Raw genomic sequence first — 10756 nt, forward strand, 5'->3', positions numbered from 1 at the left:
ACTTGCCAAGGCCATACAGCCTTAGTAGGGTGTAGCCAGAGCTCAGAGGTCTCTCCCAAGACCCAGTTCCACTTCAGAGTCAGCTCCTTTCTCAGCTGGCTCTTCGCTGCTGCTCCGCCCACTTCTTACACAAAGACCCACCTTCTTCTCAGGGTTGTTCAGCTTGGACTTGACCTCCTTGGCTTTCTGAATCGCTTTTAGCACTTCCACAGTGTCCAACTCTTTCTCTGTAGTTGCTGTGCTGTCCAGACAGACCTATGGAGTCCATAAAAGCTATCGAAGTCAGGGCTGGCAAGCATGGTGGGGACAGAGCAACGCGGAAGTGCCAAGGTGTGGGCCAGGCCTGGTGAGGACACAGACGGCCTCGGGAGCCTCAGTCTGTGGGAGCTGAGCTCATCGCCATCTATGGAAGTGACCTGGGAGTTCCTTAGGGTGACCTAGGGTGGTTCCACACTGGGCAGCATCTATCTTGGGGAGTCCCTCTCGAAGAGAGGGAGACCGGGGATTGGGGTCCACTGAGAAGGCTCCTAGAGGGCTGGGGCTGGAGGAAGATGGTGACTGAACTAAGCCTCTCATTACAGCAGAACCCAGATCAGCAAAGTGCAAGGGAAGGCCTCTGGGCCAGAAAACTGGGGAGGCAAGGGCATGGGGAGCAGGCAAGGAGTCCCCAGCAGTTGGGGTCAGCAGGCAGTGTGGGCTAATGAGGGAAGCTGATCTCCAGAGCCTGGAGAGGAGCTGACACTGCAACATGTGGTCTGACAGCCTCCCAAGGACTGAACAGGGAAGGGAGGAGACGATCTTGTCAACACTGTCTTGATAGCAGTGAGAAAGGGGCACTTGGGGCTGAAAGAGATGGAGAGGGAGTGTAGGAAGGTGTGCGAAGATGCAAAGAATGGAGACAGGTGTGTTCGAGACCGAGACACTGAACCTGGCTAAGAACCTGCTTGTTTGGCACAGCACAGGCGGCCACTCACCCAGCTGGCAGCAGATAATCGGTACATCTGTAATGGCAAGGGTGGGCAAGCCCTCTGGACTTGTAGTCTATCGCAAGAGATTGCCCAGGAAATGCGATTAAAGTTTCTTATTTTTGACTCTTGCCTCCAATAAACGTCACTGTTCAAAAACTGGAGGACAGTCCCCTGGCCTGGAGCCGTGACAGAGGTAACAAGAGGGAAGACGACTGGGGAAAACAGTGGCTGGTGGCCCCCAAGAGGGAACGTGAGGAACAAAGAAGTCTTTTTTGGGGGAGCAAAGGACTCCGCAGAATTAAAAGGCCCTTTAGGAATGGACGTCCTTCTGAAGCAGGCAAGCAAGGGACAGTGGGCAGCCACCCCCCCAACCCCCAGCTCTGCCCAGGTGAACTTGGGCCATCTGAACTGTCTCTCTGACAGAGCTGACACCCCTCTCCCCCATCACCAGCAGCTTACCTCGGAGGCCCTCTCTCCAAACTGAGCCAGCACCTTGGTCCTGTAGTCGGGAATGATGCTCAGAGGGTTGTTCAGCAGGGCAACGTGCTCAAGACACGGGAGGCTGCCTATGCATTTGACTTCTTCCATCTGCAAGGCATGAGTTCTAGTCCCAAGTCCCTTATTTTCACACTTTAGTAACATGATTGGAGGTGGGGCTTGAACTCATGATGCACTGGTTGATGACAACTTGATAGTGCTGAGACTTTAACCCCTGCACCACCAGGGAGGTCATGATGACCCCTTTTAAATAAAACAATGTTTATCATTCTCCTCGGTGATTAACACTGAGGCCCACCCATGCCAGAACCTGGAGACCCGGGGCACATGGCTTACCTGCTCAATTCTGTTGTTGCTGAGATCCAGGTTGACAAGGGAGTAGAGTTTGTGCAGGCTACTCAGACTCTCCAAGAGGTTGCCTGCCAAATTCAGAGTCTTGATGTTTCCCAATTTGGTGTGAACCCCTTCCAAGGTGGACAGCTTGTTATAAGACAGGTCTAGATGCACGAGGTTGTACAGGTGCTACAGCAGCACAGAGAACAGGGAAAAGTGGCTCAGGTCAAGAGTTGCAAAGAAAGGCTGTTGTGGGTCTCTTAGCCTACGATGATCATTTGGGAAGGAAACCCCCTTGAGTCCCCACGCAGGTAGAGTGCAGGAGCACCCACAGGGTCAGAGTGAGTTTTAAAATCCGGTTATGTGCCTTCATGAGAGAAATGAGCCATGTGCATCACTCAATGTGTTTTTATGAATCTTTTTAATTCTCTGGAGCTATAGCAACTATCACTTAGTGCATCACAGGGACCCCATGGGACAGCAGGAGTCCCTGCCCCGACCAACTCAGGTGCAGACACCTTTTGGGTGCCTGTGAAAGAAAACTCCAGGGTATGGCCACACTGCTGGGGCTGCATCAACCTTGTGAGTGATCAGGAGACTGGACAGGACCCGTGGGACACTTGCAGGTGGCAGCAGTGTCCATCTGCTCATTACCTGCAGATTGTCCACAACCAGCACTCCGTTGTGACTCAGGTCCAGGAACTCAATCTTGGGAATCAGTTTCTTGTGAAAGAAAAGACAAGATCTGAGAATTGGTGGATGAATACCCATGGACTTTCTCTTAGCCACAGGATCCTGGGCTGGCCGTTTCTGATGGCTGATGTGACACCTCCGGTGGCCACCCAGCACCACGCCCACAGGAACACAGTGCAGAGCACGCTGTTGTTACAGAACACTTGATTATGAGAATGACACAGTAAGGTCCCAAAAGAGAACAAGTCCATCCTTTTTCAACCCTACCCACAACCACCAAGAAGCATAAATTAAGGAAATACACATCTGGAATCCACGGAAGGGTTTTCTGTTCCACAACCTGGAAGCTGATGCCATCACTTAACTGTTTTTTGATTTACATCAAATGTATGTGTAGTTACTGAGTTCAACTGGGTCTGAGCACCACCTCATCTAATTTATACAACTCCAACATACGTAGCATTGGAAACAGGTTTTCTGTAATCCTTCTAGAGAAAGGCTGGTTAAACACCCACCCTCAGGGCTGGTTAGGCCAGTGAAGCCCCTGGGGCCCACCGCCGAGCTCCTACCACAGACTCATCAATTGCAGAGATGCGGTTGTGGCTCAGGTCCAGCGTGGTCAGTGCTTGCCACGTGGGTATGATGGCAGTCACAGGGCCCTCCAGGGCTGTGCCTTCTGGCTCCCACTCATCAAATTCTGAGGCTTCAGGAACAAGGACTTCCTGTGTAAGAACATCTGTTGAGCACACTCTTGGGCCCTCACGCAACACTCATTGGCAGTACAATCATTGCAAAATTCAGGAAGGGCTTGAACATATTTAGCATGTGGAAGTGGACTTGCATTTAAATTGGGCTTCATATGTCTTCAAATGATTGTGAAATAAATGAAAAGCTCAGCAACATAACCACCACTTGGAATATATTTTGGTCCCGCTTCAGGAGCAAATGCTTTTCAAGCCCCCAGGGCTCTCTCTGCAATATGGTGATGCCTTTTCTAGCCTACATCGCAGAGACTGAGGTCAGAAAGCATTTCCAGTTAACTACGCTTGGCACAGGGGTCCCACAGTGAGCAGGTGGCCTATTTTAACCATTACTGAAGGGTAAACGTCAACGCCAAGATAGGGACAGCAGCACAAAGCACAGGGACACAATCAGAAAGGAGGCAGGCATGCCCCCTCATCTGACTTTTTAGACCCGAAGACCTTTCCTTTCTCAATGGACCACTTTGGAGAGTCCTTATGGAACAGGCTCTCTACACCCTGGCTCTGTACAAGCTTCCTTCTTTCAGCCAATAACCTGAAGAGATCTGAGGAGATTTTCTACCAAACCCCAGTCTGGATCAGACACTGTGAGTTATGAAACTGTCCACAATGGAAAAAAATAAAATAAAAAATGAAAGTATCTGCTATGCTTTTTCTTTACCTGGAGGAGGATTTTAACATTACTAATAAGCGATCCATAAAAACGCAAGTAGAAAACAAACCTATTTCATTCTCAATTTCAGTACGTGTGTTGCTGACTTACAAAGGGGCTAGAGTATCTACAACCGCACCCCACGCACTGCAGCCCACTGAGGATAAGATACAGCAAATGCTTGTAAGCCAGTTTCTTTAGCTTCGAGGAACACATACATTAACCTCTCACTGCCACTTGCCACTGAGTAACAATTTGCTCATCAAAAACCAATGACTTTGGGGGGTGGGGGGGAGGGGAAAGAGAGTTCCCTAAAGTATCTTGTCTAACAGTGTAGATTTCTGATGAAGACCAGACTACAGTATGTCACGGTGTCACCACCAGAAGGTCCCCACTTGAGTGTGACCCAGGAGCAGGTCTGGTTTCTGGCAGGCAGGTAGGGGCAGGGAGGGATCACAGTGTAGACCCTGCCCAGAAAACATCCCTGGGTGGGAAACAAGCAGCACTGACCTTCATTGAGGTTGCAGAGAAGCGGACGCTCATGGTGGCTAAGGTGGGCTTTGATGCTACCAGTCCACGAATGTGCTTAGCATCACAGTGACTTATCTGGAACAAGGAAACACTGTGTTTCAGAAATAGCATCTTTGCTCCATCAGCAGCCTAAGAGTAGGTGTTTGTCACCCATACGCAAAAGGAGCACAACCATCGGTGAGCCCAAACCCTCAGAGACTGAAGGCAACTCAAAGTCTTTGTCCCACTGTTAGAGCTGCCTAAACGTTCTCTGTGGTTATCTAGTGAGACTCACAATGAACCGTGAACCCCATGTTCCCTGCTGCTTGGGGGGACAAGTAGGTACACAGAAAACACGGGCCCTGAAGAGCAAGGGGCTTCCGCAACACAGCCAATGTGGTAGTCTCTCCTGCTCGCCTAGCCCCCGTTCTCTGGCATCAGCTGTCCTGCAGTGAGTGGTGGAGGAGTACAGTCAAAGTACCCCCCAGGGCTAAGCAGCCAGGCTCCAAGCCTCAGCCAGCTAAGTCAGGGCTGGGTTGGGCACTGCTCTAACCTACTAGTCCTTACTTGGCCTGCCCTGGTCAAGGCAGACACCAGAAGCTCACATCAAAGGAAATGGTCTCCAAGGTCTCTAAGACCAGTCCGGAATGCTCTTGGCAGACCAGTTCAGAATTGGCTGAATTCAGACCCTAGCTTTCTCAGTAACTGTGTTGTTCTGGCCAAACTTCCCTAAACCTCAGTTTCCTCCACTGTAAAATGGAAGTAGAAGTGCTCACTTCATGCTGACAATGGGATGGTGTCATCAAGGAGTAGACATCAGACACAGGGCTGAATACAAAAGCCAAGTTCAAGAAATACACTTTAAGTGGAAAAAAATATTGAATATTGACTCCCCTTTTATTTAAAAAATGGTCTTGAGTAATGCAAAGTTTTTCTTGAGGTACAGGTGCATCGAGAGCAGAACTCTCAAGCCCCTTGCAGATCTGCCTGGGGCCTTGGGACTAGCTCTGCCTGATCCTCAGGATGGCTTCCTAGATTTCAACTCAAACAACGAAAATACCCAGTAGGAACCAGCCCTGGTTCCATCCTGTCCAAATGCTGTCCAAACTAGGAGTGGAGACATGCAGACCCAAGAACAGGAACCTGAATTCCCTAGATGCCATATACGGTAAAATTCAAAAGCAATAGTTACCTTGTGATTAAACCTAGACATCTGACATCAACAACAGTCAGTCAGAAGACCATCCCTGTGCAGGCTCAGCCCTGACTGTACTCCTGTAGCTCTGGCCTTACCTCCACCTGGTGAAGAGACTTGAATATTGACAGATCAAAAGGCAGGAATTGCTCCTGAATGTTGCTGGTCCCCAAAGGTCCTTCTGTGCCAGAAACCTACAGCCACAGATACAGCTCAAATTAGGATGCTGCTGCAACCTGTTCCCCTCTATCACTGGATAGGGCCACAGCAGCTGCCAAACCCCACTAAAATCTTTGCTTGGCCATGTGAGGTACTCCCCGCACACCACTTCTGTGGTCAACAAAGCAGGCTAAAGCTGAGGTTTTAAAGCAAGGGGACATGAGGTCACGATTGCCCCCTAGTGCTCAAAGCCAGAATCACAGTACCGAGATCGCCAAAGGCACTCCTTTCTCAGCTGGCCCACAGTCTCTTTCACACAACCGAGGGGCTCTCGTGACTGGGTCGCTATGGCTTTACCTTAAGGTACTTAAGGCGACAGGTGAAATCCAGGATGTGCCCGAGGTCAGTCTTGGCATCCCCGCTGGCGCAGGTGGGCTTTCCTTGCTGCAGCTGCTCTGTGACGGCATAGAGCTGTAGGGGTCCAATGGCAAAGACCTCGCCAGCCCCCAGGAGCTGTTCTCCTGCAACAGCCATGTTCCATGAGGTGAGCACCAGCCCCAGTCCTGGCCAGGGTATCTGCCTATTCAGTCAACAGCTAACACCTATATGTACACTGCACAGCAATAGGATGGGGCCACGACCTGAGCTCCTGAACTCACACTGGGCACAGGGCAGACGCTGGGTACAGGATTTCGAAGGAGGGAAGGGCCATGGGAATGAGTGGACAGTGAGCCTCCCTGAGGTGAGACTAAGTCCAGTCCTGAGGCACCAAGCCAGGGTAAGGCTGATGTGAGGTTGCACTACAGGCAACAGACACTGTCATCTCGCCAGGGTACATGTTTTGAGGTTAGATTCTAAGACAGCAGGCAGGAATTCTGAGCCAGCAGACACATTTGATTCTTGATCTGCTTCTTCCTGCTACGAACCCTCAAGCAGGCCCCTGGTTACTCAGTATTCTCCCCGTACCTCCTGGGAGGAAAGTAGTAAGATGGTGAACACAGGACTGGACCATCACATGTCAGCTACCTCTCTGCCAGGGCCTAGATCCATGGATGGCTTCTGCTTGCCATCTGAAACCTTTCAGGTAGGGACAAGCCAGGGGCAAGAAAGCAGCAAGCCACACATCTTTCAGAATTCTACCATAGCGTTGGAATTAATTCTGAACCTCGGCTTAACCTTGAACATGGGGCTCAAGAGTCTTAAGGCAAAGGATCACAGGTCCTCGGAACTAGCTGCCTGAAAAGCTGGCAGGGAGGCAGGCTTGGCTACAGAACAGGTGCATGGATTTGGGCAACCCAGGGAAGGGGCCCTGGCAAGGACTCACTTTGCACAGCACAACAGATGGAGTTCTTTGCCAACTTGGACCCTTGACAGCTTAACTGGGTGAGCAAGTTACACCCACTATCTCAGGATACCTGGCCACATACCTTTGTCAAAGAGCTCCTCTGCCAGTGCTGCAGTGATGCCATTTATCTCCTGCAGAGTAAGCAGAACCCAGGTTAGAAAGTCTGACTGTTCCCCAGCCCCCAGGACATAGCACATTTCCTGCTGTCTACCCCGTCTGCTGTGGAAACGCCAGTTCTCTAAAAAAGTGGGGGTGGGGAAAAGAGAGGAATAAACCAAAAATGAACCAAGGTGTTTAGAACAGGAAACAAAAGAGTCCGAGTTATATGGACTACATTTGAAATGACTCATCAAAAGAATGGAAAGCAGACTTGTGCCCCAATTCCACAAACACAGGAGCACTGGCTGAGTACACACGCCCCAGGAGGCTGACGAGGTTTGGCTATGTTAAGGGCTGCTGGGCAGTCAACAGCAACCAAAACTGGTCCTGAGAGATCCCAGGAGAGGGTATGGTAGAGTCCTGTTTCTTCCAGAACAGAGGTGCCCAGTATTCTGTTGAGATAATGGACCTCCCAGAATCAACCTTCTCTAAGAGCGACCAGTTCTTTTTTTTTTTTTTTCTGTTTCAAAAGTATCTTAGGAAAGCATGAACACTTGTTCTCTTCCTGTGCTCATCCATCATGTCTTGCAACAGTATCATTTGGGGCCCAGGGTCATGGGAAAGCGGCTAGGACAGGATTTCCTTTTAGAACCACGTGTTTAAGGAGACACGGAGAGGACAAACCTTGAGTCCTGGTAAGAGCTGAGGTATTGGAACCTTATTCCTTGCTGGGCAACAGCCTGCATGCTTACGATGCACTGGCTCACTGAATCCCAACACCCTATGTGAGTAACAGGTTATTCTGAACCGTCTTTCACAGGTGAGCAGACTGAGGTGGGGAGGTGCTGCTACTCTCCAGTTTTTTCTGGCCAGAGACTAGCAATGCCACACTCTCATGCACTTGGCCTTAAGCTTCCCTCTGTACACACCCAGCAGTTTTAGCACTTCAGTGGTGTAATCGTGGGGCTGGCCCCACATCCACAGCTAAGAATTTTAACTGACAGATGGCAGCCAACAGGACTTTCCATAAGAGGGTCCAGATGGAGGCTGCGCAGTGGCCTCCGTTGCTCACAGGAACGTCCCCGCCACAAGGACACGCCATTCATGTGTTTATGGGACTCGGGCGGCACCAGGTGCAGGAGACGAGCTGTCCTGTTCCTGTTTTTCTCTTCTGTCATTTGTCTCTATCTTTTATACATAATGTCTATTTTAAAGGTTGTTTATCCAAATATGTTCCCTCTCTGTATGCCTTTTATCTTCAGTCACAGCAGTTTTTCAGACTTAAGAGAGGGTTTTCATGTTTATGTTGTTTAATCTGTGATTCTTTTCCTTTGTGATTTCCCCAGTCCAAGATGATAAAAATTCCCACTTTTTTCTCCTACTATTTTTATGGTTTCTTTTTAAAAAAAAAGTGTCTCTTTTAGGAAATGCAGATGGCCAACAGGCATATGAAAAAATGTTTAACATCACTCGTAATAAGGGAGATGCAAATTAAAACCACAATGAGATACCACCTCACCCCAGTGAGAATGGCACATCTTCAAACAACTATCAACAACAAATGTTGGCGAGGATGTGGAGAAAAAGGAACTCTCCTGCACTGCTGGTGGGAATGCAAACTAGTACAAACACTATGGAAAACTGTTTGGAGGTTCCTCAAACTGCTAAACATGGAGCTTCCCTACAACCCAGCAATCCCACTGCTAGGTATCTACCCAAAAGACATGAAAACACTGACTGAAAAAGATACCTGCACCCCCATGTTTATTGCTGCTTTATTTACAATTGGAAAAACATGGAAGCAGCCCAAATGCCCAAAAGTAGATGACTGGATAAAAAAGATGTGGTACATATATACAATAGAATATTACTCAGCAACCAAAAAAGAGAAACACATGTCTTTTGCAGCAACTTGGATGGAACTGGAAAAGATCATGCTTAGTGAGATAAGCCAGAAAGAGAAAGAAAAATACCGGATGGTTTCACTCATAGCAGGAGTATAATGGACCAGGTGGAAAATAACAAAAATAATGAACAACCATATACCAGAGACTTTTTGTGGGGGTGGAGTGGGGAATAGGATCAAAAACGGGGTGGGGGGAGGGAAATGCACGGGATTATGGTGATGGCACATGGGTGACTTGGTGATGGGAAACCCGCGGGGATTACAATTGAGATGGAAAAAAAAATAAACTTCTGTAATAATAATAAAAAAAATGTCTCTTTTTAAAAAATGTGTCTGTTTCTTTAATCTTCTTGAAATTCAGTTTAGGTAGTATGTAAGAGTAACTCCTTTTTCCCCTCACAAAAACAAAGCAATGAGAGAAAAGTGAGCAAAGGCAGCCCCAGCATTCAGGAGCCCAGTCGGCAAATGCAGGGTCAAGGCCAAAGGCCATCTGAGGTCCAAAGCAGGTTCTGAGCAGGAGAGCTCCAGCTTGCGAGAGAAACTATCAGTTCACAGTTCACTCTGAAGTTCAACTTCAGTCTTTTGCAACAACTTAAACTCAATCACATTATCCTTAACTGCTGTGAAAGACTGAAGGTTAAGAAGAGCTTCAAATGATTCAAATACTTGTTTCTCCATTGACAGTTCTGAAAATCAAACTCTGACTATAAATCAGTACTTCCCCATCCTCTCTGCAGCCAAAGTTGGCTGGAAAACCTTAAAAGATAAGAATCCCGGACAGCTCCCAGAAGCTGCCCATCCACACCTGTCACTCCCTGAGAGCAGCTTCTGAGCCTCTCCCTTAAGTCCGAGACACTGACGCTGAGGCTCACAGGTCTCACAAGGAGCCTGCTCACCAGAACCTAACAGCCCTCACCCTCAAAATTCCCCTTCTTCAGGCAGCTGGCATCAACCCAGAAAGAATTCGAAGATCCACCCCAGGCTAAGGGGAGAGGGCTAGAATTTTCGGAAACTACAAAAAACTGAAGGATAGTGAGGTCCAAGGGCTCTTGTTAAGCAGAGTGCAATCTAAGCAATCTGAGCAATCTAAGAAATAAACTAACAATTACCACCCAGCTCTGTACGGAGCAGGAAGTGTGCTGTTATGACACTATCAACTGAATTTCCCAGGCTTATCTTTACCTTGGGAGATTCTTAATGAGAGGAACAAAGAAATGCCTCAGCAACCAAATCTAGGCACTGTTCTCCTGAGAGAAGTATTTTGTCTGCCTCCTCAGGGAATATTCTGGTTAAACTATAGACCTGGATGCAGAACAAAGATATGCAAGGTCAGGTTTTTTCTGGGGCCAGAAGTGGAGAGTGGGTTATGTCTCAGTGTCCCCTAGACTAAGCTGCTACAGGTGCTGCTGGAAGATCAGCTGTGGAGACACCCCACTAAATCTGTGCTGAAAGAGGGACTTAAAACACTTTAGGAGCCATGTAAATTTGACTGAAAAAAAGATATTCATTATACCTCACTAAAAACTTCAATTAAGGTCCTCCCTGGTGGCGCAACGGGTTAAAGCACAGCACTGAGAAACTAAAGCCACTTCTGCATGAGTTCGATTCTCGCCTGCCCCGGAGGTGACCACATGGCG

At 48.6% G+C, this 10756-nt stretch overlaps 1 protein-coding gene across 2 annotated transcripts in view; it reads right to left on the minus strand.

Annotated features, from left to right (window-relative positions):
- Window positions 1-10756, minus strand: part of NISCH (nischarin) — a 33926-nt gene that overhangs the window by 13284 nt on the left and 9886 nt on the right. For both annotated transcript variants that reach the window (XM_004676084.2, XM_004676085.2), the window contains exons 4-12: window positions 7197-7245; window positions 6127-6290; window positions 5709-5804; window positions 4416-4511; window positions 3062-3214; window positions 2454-2522; window positions 1803-1988; window positions 1428-1556; window positions 142-255 (exon numbers count right to left, since the gene is read on the minus strand). In XM_004676084.2, coding sequence (XP_004676141.1) covers window positions 142-255; window positions 1428-1556; window positions 1803-1988; window positions 2454-2522; window positions 3062-3214; window positions 4416-4511; window positions 5709-5804; window positions 6127-6290; window positions 7197-7245 — 1056 coding nt within the window. The remainder of the gene's footprint in view (window positions 1-141; window positions 256-1427; window positions 1557-1802; window positions 1989-2453; window positions 2523-3061; window positions 3215-4415; window positions 4512-5708; window positions 5805-6126; window positions 6291-7196; window positions 7246-10756) is intronic.

Source organism: Condylura cristata, unplaced genomic scaffold, assembly GCF_000260355.1.
Source record: "Condylura cristata isolate star-nosed mole 26May11 unplaced genomic scaffold, ConCri1.0 scaffold00004, whole genome shotgun sequence".
In the NCBI taxonomy this organism is placed as follows: domain Eukaryota; kingdom Metazoa; phylum Chordata; class Mammalia; order Eulipotyphla; family Talpidae; genus Condylura; species Condylura cristata.